Source organism: Polyodon spathula, chromosome 30 (assembly GCF_017654505.1).
Source record: "Polyodon spathula isolate WHYD16114869_AA chromosome 30, ASM1765450v1, whole genome shotgun sequence".
Lineage (NCBI taxonomy): Eukaryota > Metazoa > Chordata > Actinopteri > Acipenseriformes > Polyodontidae > Polyodon > Polyodon spathula.
Window position 1 is genome coordinate 2595820 of NC_054563.1, and position 20983 is coordinate 2616802.

Below are 20983 nucleotides of genomic sequence, written 5' to 3' on the forward strand. Positions count from 1 at the left end.
TCAGGAGTACAGTAGATCGAAGATTGTGAAAGATAGGTCTAGATAGTAATAACGCTGTACTGACGAAGTCGCTCAGGAGTACAGTAGATCGAAGATTGTGAAAGATAGGTCTAGATAGTAATAACGCTGTACTGACGAAGTCGCTCAGGAGTACAGTAGATCGAAGATTGTGAAAGATAGGTCTAGATAGTAATAACGCTGTGCTGACGAAGTCGCTCAGGAGTACAGTAGATAGAAGATTGTGAAAGATAGGTCTAGATAGTAATAACGCTGTACTGACGAAGTCGCTCAGGAGTACAGTAGATAGAAGATTGTGAAAGATAGGTCTAGATAGTAATAACGCTGTGCTGACGAAGTCGCTCAGGAGTACAGTAGATCGAAGATTGTGAAAGATAGGTCTAGATAGTAATAACGCTGTACTGACGAAGTCGCTCAGGAGTACAGTACATAGAAGATTGTGAAAGACAGGTCTAGATAACAATAACACTGTACTGACGAAGTCGCTCAGGAGTACAGTAGATAGAAGATTGTGAAAGGCATCATGTTGTTGCAAAGACAGAAAGGAGGCAGCTTGGCTATGCCAGGACAAAGCCCACATGCCATGTTGTTTTCCAGCTCACAGGTATCCTTCTACTGCAGGTAGTGCTGCATCCTCATCTAGGCATAGTTGATGCAGCAGTGATGAATGCATTGATGATAACAGTGTGCATTATATGATACCAGACAGGTAGTTTAAACACATCCTCTCCTCTGCCAAAGCACACTATACAGCACCTCACTCTGTGATTACCCATTACAGCTAAATAGAACAGAGCTTTCCTTTAACCTGATTGGTCAATGTGAGGTCCCTGATCTCTCATTCAGAATCTCTGTTCCAAATCAGTTTGCCAGACCCTTTGCTTGTTGGAGGAGAAAACCGTCCTGACTGTAAAGAGTGCTCTTCCTGGTGTATGGCTGATGTTTTGTTTGAACCGTATATTCAGGCCCCTATGCCTTGTTTATTTGTCGTTGTGTTTTTTGCAGCTGTTAATAAACATGCACAACCAGAGCTTTTACTAAGGGGCATTCACAAAGTCCTTTACATCCTAAAGGTTCCTTTTATTTTCATGTTCCTATGAAATGAAACTTAACATCATTGTATCAAGCATTGGGTGTTGCCTTCTCGAATTACAGAACGTGATTCAAGGGTATTTAAACGGCATGCTTTGAAAAGCTGCTTGTTGGAAGCTCCCTGTTTATGACAGCCTGATCAGATAGAAGCTGGAGATCAGGTGGGTACTGTACATTTGCACTCTGATTTTCTGGTGTTTGCTTGATTTGCTTTGATGATATTGCAATATTGTTTTTGTGGTTTTTAGTTATTGTGTTTGTTAATAGTGCTCGGAAATGACTGTCAGTTAAGTCTTTTTTAAAAAGAGATTCACTGATATTACGCATTTACTTTCTTCACTTTTGCAAACAGTATGGTGTATATACATAGGCCTACACATTTGGCACAGTAACATAAGTTAGGCTTTTATGAAAAATGCGGGTGTGTGTGTGTGTGTGTGTGTGTGTGTGTATATACAGTTGTAGTCAAAAGTTTACATACCCCAGTGGAAATTTATAATTTCTAGAAATTTCTTGAAAAAATAATTATAGGAAAAATCTTTTGAAGCAAAAGTTTTGCTTTTGTGGATGAGGAAAAAAAGTGACAAAAAATAGATGCAATTATTTATTTTGCAAAACTCCAAAAATGCTAATTCAAAAGTATTCAAGTACTACCCTTTGATGCTATGATAGTGTTGTCTACAAGGTGCTAGAAATTGTAATATGATAATGCAGAACCTAATTCTATAAAAGTTGAGAAAATGCTGGATTGTAGGTGAACATTCTTAGAGAGTTTAAAAGGGTTAGACATAGGAGGATTGCTGTCATTACCAATAAGTCAATGTGGGGAAAAAGTAAAAAGATACCTGAAGATTATTTATTGTCATAAAGCTGGAGAAGGATACAAGATTTCCAGACATTTGAGTATCCCAATTTCAACATTGTTTCTGTTATCAAGAAGTACAACACTCATGGTACTAGTGTACTTTATCAACTGTATCAAATGTTTCAATCTTTGCAATCTACTTTTACGTGGTGTATGCTGTATACTCCAAACACTTTTTAGGGTAAATCCATTAGATACAGTATGTCTGAAGCTCTGTTGATGAGTGGGACGCACGGTGAGGGTAGGCTACAGAAAATATGTACTGTAGTCCAAACAAGTATCTATAACCTCTCTCCCTCTCTCCCTGGCGTAGTTTAAAAATGGAGAACACTATGCACGATCTCTATGAGGACAAGGTGCGACCCTACCTTGATTTCATCGATACCCTGCGAGCGCTAGGTGTGGATCAGGAGCTGCCGTTACCCACCATCGTGGTCATCGGTGACCAGAGTTCTGGGAAAAGCTCAGTGATTGAGGCTCTGTCTGGTGTATCTCTACCAAGAGGTGGTGGTAAGGAGAATTCCACTTACAGCTCTGATGTTAAATGAGGGAAAAATGTGTAGTGTGTGTGTAGGCACAGGTGCAAACCGAGTAGGACATGTTTGCTTCTTCAATGGGGATTCTTTTTGTAATTTTTGCAAGGTTCAAGTTTTTCTTTAAACAGCATCTGTGTGGGTTACCACGGTCTTGTCTTGACTTCTTCAAATGTCTACATAGTGTGGCTCTTCATATTTTGTTCGAAGGGCTTATGACGCGGTGTCCTCTGGAACTGATCCTAGAACATGTCAGTAAGGATGAATGGAAAGGAGAGATCACTTACAAGAACTATGAGAAAAAGCTTAAAGACCCTTCTGAGGTGGAGAGAGAAATTAAAACAGGTGAGAAACCTCTAGCAAATGTGCTGTGATGTTTCTGCACATGATTTGCACTCTTAAAACTAAAACAGAGTGCACTCATGTATATATATATATATATAAAATTGTATTTTTCTAGAGGGCATGGGCAGTATTTACTGTAAATAGGCAGCTCATTAAAGAGTGAGGGACTGTATGATACTGTTACTGCCGCTAATGAGAAATGATGGTAGCCAAATTATTTTTCTGTGCAAGGTCTGTTTGTCAAAATGTAAAAAAAAAAAAAAAAAAAAATATCAGATTATGTTTAATAAAAAATATATATATGTAGGTAAAACATGATGTATACTATTATTAATATACATCTGTTTGAGGTGTTGTATTAATGTGTATCTGTAATAAAATTGCATTTGTGAAAAATAAAGCAAAATAAAACAACATTTGTAAAAAAAAATTAAATAAAATAAATTTCACAGGCGTGTTATTATGCAGTTTATTCTACACTGTTTCTGTCGATCTTCACAGCTCAAGATACTCTGGCTGGCAAGAACAACGAAATCAGCACTGAGCGGATCACCCTGAAGATCGAGTCCAGAACAGCTCCAGATTTAACCCTCATTGACCTGCCAGGAATAGCCAGAATTGCAGTGGGAAATCAGTCACATGACATAGAGAAGACAGTAAGATTTCAACCACATCCTGATACTTAACAAGCACATGCATCACCACCTAGGTACACACCAACAGTGGGTGTGTTTCAGGGTTTAAGTCTTTACATGACGTGTCTCTAATTACTTATTTATACTAGCTGAGAAACAAATGAACCTGCTTTCACCTTTTAAACACGTGTCCAGATCCAAATTGGCAATCAATGAATCAAAACTTCTGCACAACTTAATTTCTAAGAAACAAAACCACAAAACAAACGCTGTGGTGGGACCCAGTCCCTGCCACAGAAAAGAATGCACACATGGTATAAAGTATCTCTTTAAGAAGAATGTTTTTCCTCAATATCTACTTTCAGATAAAGACCTTAATCAACTCTTACATCAGGAAGGCAGAAACAATAAACCTGGTGGTCATTCCATGCAACACTGACATCACTACAGCTGAAGCCTTACAAATGGCCAGAGAAGTGGATCCTTCAGGAGAGAGAACTCTGGGTACTGTTGACATGAGACTTAACCTGTGACTTAAACAGCTGGTTTCACTGACCTAGATTAGTACTATTCTTGAATCATCTTTCTTAAAATAACATTAGGTAGTCCAAAATTATTGCTCCTCAGGGTCTATGAAACCACCCGGAAGAGTGTTTATCAATGTTCCTTCAGGTTAGGGAATGCTGTAAATAAACAACCCTCTCTAAAACAGTATGACATAGGTTTCATGAGTGAAATAACCTTGCCCTTTTGAATGAGTCTGACCTTGTTCTGATGGATTCACAGCTGTGCTAACGAAACCAGACCTGATAGACAAAGGAGCTGAAGAACAGGTGACCAAGCTGCTCCGGAACGAGGTTGTGTACCTGCAGAAAGGCTACTCGATTGTCAGGTGTCGCGGACAACAGGACATTGATGACAGGATGTCCTTGTCCGAAGCCCTTAAACAGGAAATTGAGTTTTTTAAATCCCATAAGCATTTCAGGTAAACAAACTTCACCATGCTTTTAAAGTTTTCAAGTGGTATGTATGAGAGTGTGAATGGATATGTGGGAGAGGTTTCTTACAATACAGTTTAAAGAGTGAGTAGCGGGGTTCAGAAAAACATAGCGCCCCCACCTGGTGCTCCAACTGTTGAAATAACGTACCTGTAGTTTTTCTTGTCATAGTTAACACGCTGACAACTTTTTACACTTATGAATTTAAAGTCTGTTTCAAATCTCTTTTCAAAACGTCAGCTGTAGTGCACTGGGGTTTGAGATCAGGAGTGTGTCCTCTCTAAATCACTGCAGGAAGTGCTTTTGTGTTCCGTACGACATCATGGGTCGACATTGCTGTTACATGATTGACAATGTGGGCAATAGTCATTGCAATATCAGCTATAATAATAATAATAATAATAATAATAATAATAATAATAATAATAATAATAAAGCACACAAATGTAATAAATAATGATTGTTTGGGTAGCTACTGAAGTAATGTTTGTTTTTTCAGTTTGTAGGCATTTGCCAGTTGTTTCCTTTGAGGGTGTTTGTGTGAACTGGTTATAAATATACAAGATGACCATTGTCGCTGTCACATGCTTTAGTGTGAGTCGACCACAGTCATGTCATTTAGATAAACAAAAGGCCTAGAAAACAGGGAAACGTTTTCAAGCAACATGTAACCATTGTGTTGATGGTGGTTTTTGCTTTTGATGTTGAACAGGCATGGCCTGTCAGCGTACAGATCAACACGCTTCGTTGAGCACGCTGAGATTTAGTGTGTCCTGTATAACTGCACACGATCAGAAACACATTGGTTTCCCATTAGCAGCGACCTGGGAAACCTGCTTATTATATGTCAGATTCGCTCAGTATTTCATGTGTGTTGTTCAAGGCGACTGCTGGATGAGAAGCAGGCATCTGTGCCCTCCCTGGCAGCCAGACTCACGAGTGAGCTTGTCCATAAGATCAAGGTAAGAAAGCAATATGTTGAAATACACGTTGTCCCACGAACTAGCTTTTACAGCTCGTCCGTGTCTTCAAACACTCCGTCATAAACTAGACTGTGTGTGAAAGTGTAAGAACGTTTCTGTGGTTTTAAGCTTATGGGGGCCGAGGACAGGTGTTGTTTTCAAGATTGAGGTGTTCACATTTTAAACTGCAAGACAAACTGCTAGGATAAAGAAAAATTAAACTAAATAAAATGACATTTGTGTTTTTGTGATAGTAAAATCCAAATGTAGTAAACTACAAAAGTTACAACCTATACTAGGGTTACATTCACGGCCTGGGCATAACAGTAGGTCTTACTACAGTCGTTACAAAACAAAAAACGATTGTCAAAATTTTTTTTTTTTTCTTTTACAAAATATGTTGCTATTTGCAATTTCCAGTCGTACATTTGTTTTTCTTTTTCTAATGACACTTTTCATTCCTTTTCAAATAGAAATCCCTTTCGACAATTGAATCCCAGCTTCAGAGTAAAGCCGAGGAGACCAACCAGGAACTGGCATCAATGGCAGAAGCACCATTGGATGATTCTGGAAAAAAAACCTTACTGAGCCGGGTAAGTCCTTGGACTCTTAACTACTTAACAACAAGAGTATGCCTGCCATGGCAGCTCATGTGAGACATTTAAACCCATTGAAATATAATTATGCCAAAGTCATAATTTTAAAGGCAGCAGATGAAGTCACATATTGTAGCATTGTGATCATAAAGTCAAGAACTTTCTAACAACAGGTGCCATTTTATTCCAGACAGTGCAAATTTCACGTTAGAATAAACGTCATTGCAATGCTTTGCATGCAAGGAATACAATTAAGATAAAGATTTACTTTTACATCTTTAAATGCCCCTCCTGTAATGTAAATACACACCCACTATCCTACAAGCCCTTTCTTATGTTTTCATTCTTTAGCAAATAAATTGTTAGATTACCAGTAAAAAACAAACAAGCTTAAGCCATTTATAAAACAAATACATAGAGTTTTCCATTCGTTGCTGTAGGCCCGAAGTTAGTCATCTAATGATATCTCTCGTTTTCATGATTCAACCACAGAAAATAAGAGAATTCTGCAATGACATCATTGCCCTGGCATCTGGAGATTTTTCCCAGGTTTTTGTGAGCGATTTGAAGCTGTTCCCCTTTATTCGAGAGTGTTTTGAGAAGTGGCACAGCTATCTGGAACAGCAGGAATCAGATTTAGAGAGTAAGTATTGGTTTGAGTTTACCGCGGCCTTGTTGATGTGGACCTGCATACAATGACATACAAAGCCATGCAGAACCATGCTACCAAGGGAGCTAAGGAGTATTTATTTGAGATCCAACGGCATTCCCAATAGCCTAAGTGTAAGGCAGAGAGTTCCATAAAGGATTGAGTTATCACAAGCTATACCGGTAACTGATCTATAAACGTGCTCAAGGGTTTATTATCTGTCTCCTTGCTTTCTTAGCATTAACACGATTATCAATGCCCCCCCCCCCATTCTTCTGTTGAAGATCTGTTGGTTCGTTGCCAACAGATCTTGACAAAGTGGTGTGTCCCTAATTTAAAATTAATTAAATTAAAAAAATTAATTAATTAAAGACCCAAAATCATTTCTTCACAGTTAAGTTGCAAGTGAATTCTGGTTTATTTCTAGAAACAGATTGTGATTTATTTATTTTTTCTTTATCGGGAGGGGGGGTTGTCTGTAAAAACAAAAAACAAAATACAGGAAATATCAAATGACTGTTTGTTCCATAGCTAGTGAGGAGTTCCGTAACAAGGCAGAAGATTATGTTGAAAGCAGCCGTGGAAGACAGTTGCCAGGATTCTTACACTACGGAGTTTTTGAATCTACAGCCAAACGTCTTATCATGAAATTAGAGAAACTTGCTCTGTCCATGCAGAAAGAAATTTCAGGTAAACACTGTCCTTATGTTGTGGTGTTATGATATTACTCCAACCACATATACAATATTACCCTGATATGTATACTGTATATGTTTCCAGATAAGGTGAAGTCTATGCTTACCAAATTGGCTTATGAGCATTTTTTTGGATTGCCCAACTTGCTGAAGGAGACAAAGGTAAGGCAATTCCAAATTCCAGAATCACTTATTTTTATTCTCTTTTCACTTTTCTCCCTGTTATTTCTGCTCAGTTGAGGTGCTCGGTTCCAGTGTTGCTTCATTGCTGCAACCCACACACCGATCAAGGGCTGAAGCTCAATGGCCAATCTTGGTCTTGCTGTCAAGCCAATCTCCTGTTATCAGCCTCCAAACCTTAGCAGGCAACATTCATTCTGGACCTGTCGGGCACATGACCACAAGTGGGCTTTTTGCACATTTAACATGTTTTCACTAGATGACGAAAGAAAACGAGTGATCTGCAATAAATAGACCAAATGTTTAATCTTTACACTATGATTGTGTTACTATATACTTTTATTTTAATGGCTTCAGAGTTGCTATGGCACCAGTGAATTGAGGAAAGAAAAATACTTGCTCACCCTACTTACAACGGCAATTCTTTTAGAACAATAAGCCACTGGTGTACAGATCTTTTTATAATCAAACCATTAAAGTAAAAGACACCTAAATGAAGTGGTTTATCTTCTGTTATATTACATGATTAACCAAAGTTGTCTGTTCTTTTGTAGGGTTTATTATATTTTACATAATATGCTATATTGCTAAAGCACAATTTAAGACAAGAAACATAGAGTATTTGCAGAGCCAATGTTAGGACATGTACTAATGTCATTGCAATCCTGTCTTAAGGTTATAATTGATAAAATCCGCCAAATACAAGAAGTGGAGGCCGAGCAGATGATAAAGACGCTCTTCAGGATGGAGTCAATGATTTATACACAGGATGCGACTTACAGCTACAGGCTGGAGCTGATGGAGAACACAAAGGAAGGCGCTATGCAGATTAGAAACAAGGGCCCGATGAGTAGAAAATCAGAAGTCTCACTTCTGACAACCCATCTGAAAATCTATTACAAGGTTGTGTATGTTTTCCATATTAATCTGAACTTTGTCTTTATCTTATTAACAGCGGGGGCTCGACAAAGGGGCTTGCAGAGACACAAACATTCAGGGGATCTGCTGCGGCAAGCAAGCCTGGGGAAAGAGACCAGCACCAATCAGCCTCTAGAAACGCAGGGGGGCACAAACATTGATTTCAGAAACGCAGGGGGGCACACACACTGATTTCAGAAACGCAGGGGGGCACACACATTGATTTCAGGAGTTTTATTCTCTTTGTGAATTCCCCCTTTGTGTGATTATTTTATCGTCCTGTAATTCTCTCTGATTCTTCTTGAACAGATTGCTTCCAATCGTCTGGCGGACCTTGTGCCCATGGCTATCAAGTACTACCAGATACAGGAGTCGACCGCCAAGCTGCAGGGAGAGATGCTCAGTATCCTCCAGAAGAGGGACCAGGTGGAGGAGCTGGTGGAGGAGGAGGAAACTGCAGCAGAGAAGCGCCGAAATGCCATGGAGCGTCGAGAGCGTCTGAACAAAGCATGCTTGGCTTTGATCAAATTCTAATCATCATGTTAATAACACTGTGTTTTTATCAATAAACCCGTAACTCATCCCCCTCCCATGGCAATTGTTTTGAATATGCTGTCTACACTTTAAAGCATCCCTGAGTGGTACAACACAGCTTTAGAGAAATCTTCCATAACAGCCAACAGGAAATATTTTACTTCTAATCATGCACCTGCCTAGGAATACATTTTGTATGCTACCTAAAAACAAAGTGTGTTAAAAATAATTGAAACTTTTCTTTCTCCCATTGAAATGAATCAGAAAGTGCGAGGCAGTGGCTTTAACTTAGCATAGGACCAGATATGTCTTTTAATGAAAATGCATCTGCTATAACATAAAGGCGTGGCACAGACATTTTATGGAACTATTTTGTTAGCTGCAATTACTTTAAGCTCTGATTGGTCAGTTACACATTCTAATCAGTTAATTTTTTTCAACAGCACAAAACCTGGAACCTTATCATCCAACATCTTAGGTTTGAGAGTTCAAGACTAAATCTATAACTGATAGTATTTCAATCTTTAGATTAAACATTTTTAAGAGAATTGGGGCTGTAAACAGTCAAAATTTACAGATGTGGTTTTGGGTGACATCTAGATAGTCACTATAGCCCGTGTAAATGAAGAGTAACCCTTCTTTGCAGTTTGTACAATGTGGACCAGATGGTAATCATTCTGGGAAACGTGTTATGTAATTCTGAGGTGGATGAGCGGCATGCTGTGAAGTTGTATGACGTGGTGTAATGCAACACAAAGTGAGATTGTAAAGACTTACACTGGGAAATGTGCTATTTGTTTTGGCAGAACATGGTGTACTGAAACTTAGGAGACCAAGTGATACACTTGAGTAAAAACAATTATCCTCCATGTGTCATCACATTTTGTGCCAATGCCAAACAACATTTTGTAAAAAGAAACTCAACTTTAAGTTTCATTTCTGTAAGGAGCGGGGGCGTCTGCAATGAAAGAGATGGAAGGAAAGTTATTCACTCTGTTCCAGAAGAGGACTACAGGATAAACTGACAACCGAATTACAAGCTGGAATTAATCCAGCCCTTCGATCTGGTTTTTACCAGTCTTGCCACACACACTTTTGAACATTCAAATCTCAATACTGTCCTGGCATAAAATAAAATAAAAGATATTTAAAGTTTTAAAGATGGGCTGGCCAGACACAGACTGCAGGTTCAAGCAAAGAGTACATTCACTTCAGTAGCCAAACGCTTTAGACTGTACATAGCCTAGTTCCACTCTACAGCATGCCACAGAATCGGATACTTCTTTACTTCAGCCTCTTAACCCACGTAACTCTGGATAAACCCAAGGGTTATCTACAACTCTCTTCTTCTGTTCTTCTGTTCTGTTAAAGGCAACCAAGCTTTTAACAAAGCTTACTGTCGCCCCCTACAAGTGTTTGTGTGTACTTTTTTCATTAATTATTATTACCACAACCCTTTTACTGCAATTTTACACCCTTTGTTTGTTTGTTGTTTTAATTAATTTTTAAATCTCTCAGATTTTCTAATCATATCCCTACCTATTATATTTCCATCCCCTACACCATCCCTAAAGAAACTAGTTTGCTTATTTAAATCCCTAAACTCTTCCCCTAACTCTAATCTCACTTCCCTATATCCAGCACATTCAACCATCATATGTTCCAGTTTCCATAACCCCACACTGCATACATAACCCATTCTCATGCGCTCCAATTCTATAGAAATGTTCATTTAAAGTTGAATGTCCTATAAATAGCCTTATTAAATGTACTTCTTCCTGTCTATTCCATCCATACCACCCTTCCCTCATACTGACTTTACTTTGCGATTTATGTAATCTTCGCCCTTTTCTTTCCCTATCCCACATATTCTGCCATTCATTCACTATAATTGTTTCTATTATTTTATAAAACTCCCTTAACCCATACTGCACACCCATACCCACACACACTTTCTTCACAGCCATTTTTGCTAACTCATCCACTCTCTCATTCCCCTCTATTCCTATATGTGCTGGAATCCACACTAAAACCACATGCAATCCTAAATACACACATTCTGACACTAGATACATTATTTCCTGTACTAAATCCCTTCTATCCCCTTTCCCTTCATTCTTAACTGCCTGAAGCCCAGATAACGAATCTGAAAAAATGACTGCCCTCTCTACCCTAACCTCTATAATCCAGTGCAATGCCAAAATAATCCCTATTAATTCAGCCATCATAATTGACACATTACCTGTAATGCATACATATTTCCCTATATCAAATTCTGGAATATAATACGCTGCTCCAACCCTACCATTATCCTTATTTTTAGATCCATCTGTAAAAATCTTACAATAATTTTCCCATGCACGGTTCACCCATTTCCCTGCCATTACAACTCTCACTTCACAACTGAGAGGTATTCAACAGGTAGAGTCCATTAGGTGGTGCTAAAGATCTAGCAATATTGCTCAAAGGTACAGTAACTAGTTAGTAAAAGATCATACTGAAGCAATTTAAAAGTTAATAAATAACCAAAATATTTGTAGAATATTTATAGATGTAATAAAATATATTTCCTAGGAATCAAATATCTGGCCACACCATCAAAAAAACCTCCACCAACAAGAAGCCACTATTTAAAATGGTAACTCTGTAAACTGTTTATAGGTTAGTATCCCAAGTATTTGACTCTTATTGTATTGGGATTAATTGTGGTTAATTGAAATGGTCTAACCTCAACCCCAACCTTAAGTGCATGCCGTTTCCAATAAAACTACAGAAAGTTTAAAAACAGTTTGGCTAGTACCTTCATCAGACTCTCTCTCTCTCTCTCTCTCTCTCTCTCTCTCTCTCTCTCTCTCTCTCTCTCTCTCTCTCTCTCTCTCTCTCTCTCTCTCTCTCTCTATATGGAGAAAATGATTTCTTCTGAGTACAGGATTTACAGCTTCAGACTGGAGCAGACAGGACGAAGGCTCAGCACACAAGAAACACCAGCCTTAAAAACAGAAGTCTCAGCTCTGACAATCCACGTGGAATCTTTCTACAAGGTACAGCGTGCTCCTTCCTGCCTGCATCTAAAGTCCATATTCACTTAAGCAATAGAGGTTAATATGTATAGAACATATTTACAAAAGTAATGGGAGAATGGTTTTTCCTACAGATACAATACATGGTCATATTGACAATGTCAAAAAAAACGTGTAAGAATAATTATAAGAAGAATTAACACTTGCACAATCTTTGTTTTTTTTTCCCCCAACCTCTTTTCAGTTTATTTAAATAACAGTATATAGGTTTAAAAACATTGTTTTGTACACTCACTTTAAAGAGAAGCTCCGAGGCAACATTATTATAATGGAGGACTACATTTTGTACAACGCTCATTTTAGTGTGCTTCTGTGGAAGGATACATAAAAAAAATACATAACATATTGGTTTTATGGACCTTTTGGGTAATGGGGCACCGAGACAAAGTTGAGGGCAATATTACAGCCAAACGGTCCATAATGCCTGGTAATGCACTCTGTGTTGGGTCTTATTGGTTATATACTTCAATATTACATTGCAATTAATTATCTTTTTAAAAAATATGAACATGTTTTATTTGATGCATCCACCAGCATGCAAATAATAAACAAATAATAATAATAATAATAATAATGGAAAACTACAAAGCGGTATGTAATTCAATATGTTCATGTAACATTATTCAACAGGTTTCATTCGACTTTATGAAACACAATTAGTTAATTCTATAGGGAGATGAAAACTTTTGGCCATAGCTGCATATCTTTAAATATAATAATTAATTACAACAACATATAACACATATATTTATTACTTAACCCCTTAATTTTATGAAAGCAAACACAATGATCCTAGTGAAAGAGTTGCACGACCCCTTCAATCACTGCCTTCGCGGGATACAGCCTTCTATTTGTACTTCTGCTGGCCAGCCATTGTATCTATTTTTCTCTTTGTTTGAGTGATTAATCTGCAAAATAAAAAATACAAACTACAAAAATTTAAAAAAATATACAAAAATAGGTGTTATGAATGGTCTTGATTCATAAATAACCACATCAAGTGTCAGCCAAATCGTAACCCAAACCCTTAGCCAAAGCCTAACCCTACCCTCAAATTTGAAATGTACATATTTAACCAGGATACAAGATAGTCATATATCTTATAGGAAGGCGTTTTTCATGACTTGTTTTTTGTTACCTGTAATTTAGTCCTACAGCCCCAAGATGTCACTATAGCCTCCACAGTAAGTCATGTAACTAGCAATCATTAAACAATCATCTCATTACGTTACTTTAACTGTTCGAATTGGTCATCCCATCACTACAAAGTAACATATGAACTGTGTTTATTGATTTGTTCTTTGTTTTGTTTTTAGTGGCTATTATAAAACTCTTCTTTCAGCATCCACAGAATTGATCACAACTGACAAATATCTTTTAGCATTTTTTGCTAAATTGCAAACAGTTCTTTTGCATTTCTCCAAAATTCGATCCAAGAAATTCCACTACCGTTTTCTTTTGTATATAGCTGATATCCCTCCATTTCTGATTTACAGTGAGCACCGAACCCTGGAATACAATCGAACAGGACGGGTTCTTTATACAAACTACAAACATGCTGTGGGTAGAAACTCCTTACTGACGTCACAAACTTGTGAGCTGCTTGAATAAAACGTGGTTTTATTCTGCATTGATCGGGGTTGTAGTAACACAGCAAAGTTTTAACAACACACTGTTTGCTTATTCTGCCATCTGTGCTGTGCAACTCTTGTGTTAGTGCTCGCTATGTATTTGTGGCATGAATTCTGCAGCTTTATTATACGTTTGATGAATTCTAACATTACGACTTTCATGATAAGTTATACCCATCAGTGTGCCGCGCACCAGGTGGATATTGCTGCGTGTGATCTCTCAAAGAAATGCTTTTTGAGTTTGTTGGTGCATCTGTTTTGGTCTAAAACAGCAAGTCTCGAGGTAAGCTTTTCCTTTAAATGCATCCATTTCTAGACTGGCAATAATTGACCCTTGTAATTAGGGGTTTTTCTAATTAGCCAGAATGTTATGGGTTGATTAACTAATTATTCTTTTGTGCAGTTTACCTGGAGTGGCTACACGGACACCTGGAGGTTTAGAACTGCAAGTCGTGAAAAACGCAGGGCCCTACTTATAGGGTACAACACACTCACCTTTTCGTTCTTCATTCCATCAGGCAGGGTGAATCCTTTAGCTCCCATAAAGACCCAACTTGACCGGAAACCAATCTGCTGAATCTCCTTACTCCCGAGTTTTTCAATTTCCTTTCTAGCTTCTTGTGACAGCCTGAATGTTGTTATAAAAAATAAATAAATAAAAATCAACATTAAAGCACCCTTAAATACTTTGGGACAATATATAAAATAAGCAGCAGCAGTGTCGAATGAGAACCTCACTTTGTGCTGTATTCTTCCCTTTCAAAGCGAGTCCTTGAAGGATCTCAGTGTGAGTATTAGACAAGAACACACACGCACACACATCATATTGATACTTTATTAAAGGTAACACATCATATTGATACTTTATTAAAGGTAACATACATTCATTTTGTGATCCTTTTGTGTCTTTGTTTATTAGCTCTTGTTTTATAGCATGTTCAGAAACACTGATGTACTTACTTAGTGCTTCCATCATCATAAGTGGCCATTAGAACAAATGAATTGTTTGGAATCTCGTTGATAAACTTTATCAGCGGTCCTGCATTGTCTGTGGGAATATTAAGGGTATATGTCACTTTCTTCAACTGCTAATACTGTACTTTTCAGTTTAAGAATTATTATTATTATTATTATTACTATTATTATTATTATTAATTTATTTATTTGGCAGGCGCCTTTATCCAAGGCAATTTACAGGGTTACAATGCAAAATTATTATTTAAATACAGTATAGTTTACAGTAAGTGCAATAATACTTGAATATAATGTGAACTAGGATGCAACAAGTTAGGATTACAACAAGTTATATCTACATATTACATATTAATAGTACAATAGTGCAAGGACAGCGCATCAGCTGAGGATCCAGTAATGCAGTGCTCAGATCAGGCAAGTCCACTGCATAGCTAAAGGAACCAGCTCTTTCAAATACATATGCCCCTTAAGAAGGCTCTTCATTTTTCAACTAAGGCTGCGTAGACTGGGTGGGGACACAGCTATCGAACACATGTATCAGGCAAGGCTAAGCCAGCCAGTTTTCATTGATGTTAACTTCCTCCATCACTTGCCTTAGAGTTGAATTTCAGGTGCATTGTCTTTCCGTTTCTGTTGCATTGCTTCCGTGTTCTGTTTAACCTTCTTCTAAATGTACATCACTTCCTAGTCATTTACATGCGTTATAATTCTAATTTATGAGCGGCTTAGTCGGGGGATGGACTACAGCTCTAAAGCAATGAAAATCGTGTTAATTTGCAGAAGTCTAAGTTCAATTGCAACCTTATGAGGGTAGTTAGACGTCTATGTGCACAAACAGCACATCTACATCCCTGTGTCACTGTTTCCAATCAGGTCTACAGAAGCCCTAACTTAACCTGTCTAAAAAAGTATAACTTCAGCCGTCCAGACAAAATGAGGCCGCCTTTGAAAATGGGCCCCAATATGCAGCTTAGCCAGCATGCCGAGGTTGCCCACACAGGATCCACACAGACAGTACTTGAGAAACTCATGCTATACAGTACCTCCTTCCCACATGTTGAAGCTATTTGAGCTGTGAACCTTTCCAGTGGCAGCTGAAAAATGAAAAGGGGAGAGCTGGAAGTTATTTTTAACAGCATAACAGAACAAGGCAGGATTCAGGATGGCCCCCAGGAGGGTGATCAAGGTACTGTAATACAGGTGCAGTGTGTGTTCTGGATGCAGTGATGGTCACTAAATCATCACTCATTTTAAAAATGAATATTATTAATATATACTCTTGCACCCGATGTGCCACATGCTGCCCTGCTACACTGGGCTGTAAAAAAACATGTGCTTGGAAAAACTTGGACACACGTTTAAGTTATTGTACCTTTACAGTCATAGCTGACTACAAACAAACAGACAAACACAAAATATACATTTTTGCAAATGCAAAATTCCTTTAAAGACTTGTTAACTTACTAAATCTGTAAGTTATACCAAAATAAAAATGCTGCGATCAGGCGATATCCATAGTCTACAGAATGTTAAGCCTCAATATGGCAGTCATATTAAGTCATAGACAAAAGAGACATTGTGTCCAATAAAGTCGATCTCTTAAACATTTAGTGAGATGAGATGTCGGATATACCCTCGTTATGCTTAAAATAGATAAATAAACTGGTTTCATCAAGCCACTTACCATCAACAGCTGCAATGTTTATTCCTGCTCTTGTGTTTCCCTTCCCTTCTTTCATGATGCTGAAACCAAGCAGATGGTGCATACTTTAGTGTCTCAAAATCTACTTTAGTGACGCACTTCAGCAGCAAACACTGAGGCTGGCTACAGCGTCCTTGTATTCACAGTGGAAGCGCTAGATCAGTCCAGAACACAGGTTCTAGATCAGATCATAAAACACATTCTTGATCAGAAATGTGTTATTCTACCTCATGCAAACGGTATAGCACAACTGCAAAACAATACTGCAAATCTATAATTACCAAAAATATATTTCAACAGTACAAATATGTTATATCTCTGCATCATTGTATGTATGCATAATGTTCTGTAGTGTCCCCCGGTATAAAAGGCCCTGTATATGTTTTTGCTGTTAATATCTTTGTAGTTTAGATATTTTTCCACAGCAGTTTTTTAAGAAGCTGCTGTAAATGCACAGTACAGAATAGGCAAGTGACAAGCACTTCAAAACTGTCTGATTATAAGTAGTAAATGTACAGAGTTATCTTGCAAACATCACTGCTAATGGCGTCTTTTATTCTGGAACCACAGAGGCTTGTCATAAGTAATCACTTGTTACCTGTTTACTTATCACAAGAATCTGGACATATCTAGAACACAGTAACAATATATATTAACATATAGCATTACTGTCAGTTAATCAGACCCAGCTGTAGCTCATTAACAACATACTAACACTTCTTCGAAGCAGATTGTGGGGTAATTGTTGTCACCCCCTCCACTTAGCAGCCTGAACGCAAAGCTTCCGACTGGGCACGGAGACGAGTGATCACACTTCTGCCTTTTAGGAAGAGGGGCTGGGGAGATAAAGACAGAGAGGCTCCACTTGGTTTGTTTTCAATCAGACAACAGTCTCCAGTTTTAGAATAAGATACTGGATGTTGTTAGCTGAGCATCGGTGTGTGGAAGATAAATGAGAACCAAGTGCAAAATCATTAAAGGCCAACTTGGTTCGCTCCTATTACAATCTAAACCAACGAACCTACATAGAAATGCCATCTAACAAGTTCCTCAACTGCATGCTGTGCCCTTCCTCTACAACGCAAACAACATGCTCACTGCTTTCTCACCAATGCCAGAAAGCCATTTCGACCAGATATTCAGGTTCAACTAAACGCACAATTAAACAAAAGGCAAGCTCTAAACCCCACCTTGCAAAACTCAAATCCAGTCTATAGGGTTTTTAGCTGACCTGTGTACTTATATTTATTTATTTATAATTCTTTTTTTTTTACATTCAAACATAATTGTACAGCAAATGACAACCTGTCAGATATATTACTGGTATCAGTTTGTTAAATTATAACATAACATCAATGAAGCAAGCAAGCTTGGTGGTGCATCTTGCAATAGAACGGACTGGAAGAGTCAAAGTCCCCTACCGTGGCAGACAGTAATCGATAACCTCACCAAGACCACATCAACATCCAGCGCCTCTTACCGTTGAGGGAAGGCTTCCCTGCAATCTGGATTACAGCAACTGAAAAGGAATCTGGGGGCAATAGAACTGCACACATTTGCCCGAGGTACCATGCCAATCCACAGCCTACAACAAGTGCCAGGGACCTCAAGAAATCTGTAAAATATAATCATAGATGTGGACCGGGTAATGTTTCTAACACAGACTAATCTTAATCAGGGAAGCAGAACATGACACTGTAACACTTGTTTTTCACCCGCACTGATCAGATCAGTTTGGCCAATTAATACGTGTATGCACAGTCATTTGCGCATTTATTTTACTTACTTCCTCGTCCTCCGGTACCTCTGAATTTCATGTTCGCAGGTGAGGTGCTGAAGCATTCAGACCTTGTTTCAACTGTTTACACTTTCAGTCCAATGTATGGATATAAATCTACTACAAGATCACAGAAATGCCAACTAGTAGTGTCCAGAAGTGCTCCCTTCTTCTTCGTAGGACTACATAGCTGATATTTTCCTGAGTTACAGAGCATGCTCAGAACATCTGAAACAGGACACACCCGACAAACCTGTAGATGACATGACTCACGAGAACCAGCTGACGGCTGCTTGTAAAGCCTGCCCTGAACAAAAGTTGTTGATAACGTTGCGTTGTCAGACTTTTTTTTTCATTTATTTTTTTTATTCAATTCTAATATGTTTTTCAATTATAATTATATATACATGTTGTATACAGAAATATATAAATAGTTCACACACACACACACACACACACACACACACACACACACGTTGATGATTTTGCACACGTCGTTCTATATGCAGATTTCAATTTAAGGTTAACGTATGTATGTGTTCGAGTTTGAAATAACAACCCGAATAAAATGATAAACGTTAAAACTTTTTTTTTTTTTTTTTAACTAAGAAATAAACCAACCCGTTAAATAGCTGCACAACAAGTCTCCTTTGACCATCCTAACTTATTTCATATACTGTATACCCATTCACATTACAAGAATACACCACGTATATCGTGCAGGAATGAATGAAAAGGCTTATGAACTAACATCTCATCACCTGCTCCCACACAGCGGTGTAGTCAAAGGTATACGCAGGTAAGGGTGGGGGCTCTAATTGACTGAAGACCAATAACAATGTATCGCTTCACGTTTATCTACATAAGAACATAAGAAAGTTTACAAACGAGAGGAGGCCATTCGGCCCATCTTGCTCGTTTGGTTGTTAGTAGCTCATTGATCCCAGAATCTCATCAAGCAGCTTCTTGAAGGATCCCAGGGTGTCAGCTTCAACAACATTACTGGGGAGGTGATTCCAGACCCTCAGGATTCTCTGTGTAAAAAAGTGCCTCCTATTTCTGTTCTGAATGCCCCTTTGTCTAATCTCCATTTGTGACCCCTGGTCCTTGTTTCTTTTTTCAGGTCGAAAAAGTCTTGGGTCGACATTGTCAATACCTTTTAGAATTTTGAATGCTTGAATCAGGTCGCCGCGTAGTCTTCTTTGTTCAAGACTGAACAGATTCAATTCTTTTAGCCTGTCTGCATATGACATGCCTTTTAAGCCCGGATAGATCTGTTCGATCTATCTGTTCAACTCCACCAAACAGGGGTGTTTACCCACTTTTATGTTATTTAGTCACTGCTCCCACACTTATAAAAATGTACAATGATAACTTCGCAATGTTCCCAGGAGTCATCCCCATTTAGCACGTGTGGTAACCCACAGTGCCTCCCGGAGGTATTGTAAAGATAAACCCATGCGAGCCTGTCTTCCCGTGGAGTGCCGCCGCTAGTCAGGAGATGCACCATACATCTACCTTATTAAACTACGTTAGTTTTAGACCTCAAAATAGTTGCTTTGACTTAGTCTTAACTATCATAACGCTTCAAAATCTGTTTTTTTCATTTCAAAATATAATCTGACAAACTAATAGGCCTCAAACTGCTAGTTAGCACTGAATAATAAATATTGCGGGTTGCACCTGTCCGGGTTTGACCTGCACAGTCCGGGAATTGGCCTCTGTGTCCGGGTGGCAGGAATTAACAAACCCAGACGCTATAATGTCCGGTTTTAAATGAAACGCATAAGAAACACCAAGCTTCCTTTAATATTGTCTTTGACATACCGTATAACGGGACATTTTGGAGAGGAATTTATTTCGGCTTTTTTGTCGGTTTGGATTGGATCGACAATAATACTTCCACCAGTCATAGTGGCATACAGTGTGCGATCCCGCCCTCTGACAGACTGGTGGCATGCAGCACCGGTTAGAGAAGAGGCGCGCTGGACAAGGGAAACAAAGTGTCGGGTGTCAAAGTGAATATGAGAATGGCAGCGAGTGATGAAGCCTATTTGCTTAAAAAAAATTAAAAGCAGACCGGGCATTTCCATCAGTGGATTGTGGAAATCTGGACTGTATGATGCGATCAGAAACCGAGGCTCTGTAAACTGCACCTGCTACTGTGGTACCGGTAGGACTGTTTTTTTTTTTTTTTTACAAGGGGTTAATTAACAGCAGCCAAAATTGTTTTACGCCAGACTTTGAAAATCTGTAACAATCGTGCAAATGTGTTTTTGAATTGTTATTGTCGATACGTGTAGATACTGCTGTCCAAAACCCCTTAACAAATTGCTAAAATAAATTAGTTCTGCATCGTGAAAAAATAAAATAATAAAAAAAAAAAAAGATTATAGTCTATTAACCAGTTTAAATGTAAACATTTTTTAGTTTCGGCTTTATTATTAAAATTTTCACACGAAACAGTGCTGTTTTACAATTACTACATGATACCGTGATCGTTGCACCATGTTAATGAACCATAGCTAGGTTTTAAAACTGAGAGTTAGCGAATGCCTGTCGTTGACGTGTACTGCAGCTACCAATCCTTTCCAGTTACTGAGATCTTAAACTTGAAGGGCCATATAAGAAGCCTAATATTGGAACTCATTTTAGAAGGCCTTATTGTTGCTGCAGAGACACTGCAGATGCTATAACTAGTTACTGTAAATTAGATACTGTTTTAGCAGACACATGTTTTTGAAATTAAAATTAGAAATACAAAACTTGTGAACGTGCTAGTGATGAATGCCAATTCA

The 20983-nt window shown here is 38.3% G+C and overlaps 2 protein-coding genes across 4 annotated transcripts; one reads left to right on the forward strand and one right to left on the reverse strand.

Moving 5' to 3' along the window:
• Positions 1–1182: 1182 nt before the first annotated feature.
• LOC121302679 (interferon-induced GTP-binding protein Mx-like) lies at positions 1183–9068 on the forward strand. Its single transcript, XM_041232743.1, has 13 exons — positions 1183–1271; positions 2289–2485; positions 2719–2853; positions 3355–3509; positions 3854–3992; positions 4275–4473; positions 5370–5448; positions 5922–6041; positions 6537–6687; positions 7225–7383; positions 7474–7550; positions 8244–8471; positions 8796–9068. The coding sequence occupies exons 2-13, from the start codon at positions 2296–2298 to the stop codon at positions 9018–9020; spliced, it is 1857 nt and encodes a 618-aa protein (XP_041088677.1). The 5' UTR covers positions 1183–1271; positions 2289–2295; the 3' UTR covers positions 9021–9068.
• Positions 9069–12769: 3701 nt separating this feature from the next.
• On the reverse strand, positions 12770–18408 carry LOC121302939 (protein FAM3B-like). Of its 3 annotated transcripts, none has more exons than XM_041233305.1 (8): positions 18195–18406; positions 17889–18023; positions 17124–17244; positions 16391–16449; positions 15750–15800; positions 14692–14779; positions 14227–14359; positions 12770–13029 (listed from the first exon to the last, which is right to left on the reverse strand). In XM_041233305.1, the coding sequence occupies exons 1-8, from the start codon at positions 18223–18225 to the stop codon at positions 12922–12924; spliced, it is 726 nt and encodes a 241-aa protein (XP_041089239.1). In that variant the 5' UTR covers positions 18226–18406; the 3' UTR covers positions 12770–12921. The 3 variants fall into 3 exon arrangements, with proteins under 3 accessions (XP_041089239.1, XP_041089240.1, XP_041089241.1); XM_041233306.1 differs by having other exon boundaries at positions 12770–13008; positions 18195–18403; XM_041233307.1 differs by lacking the exon at positions 17889–18023 and having other exon boundaries at positions 18195–18408.
• Between the last annotated feature and the right edge of the window lie 2575 nt (positions 18409–20983).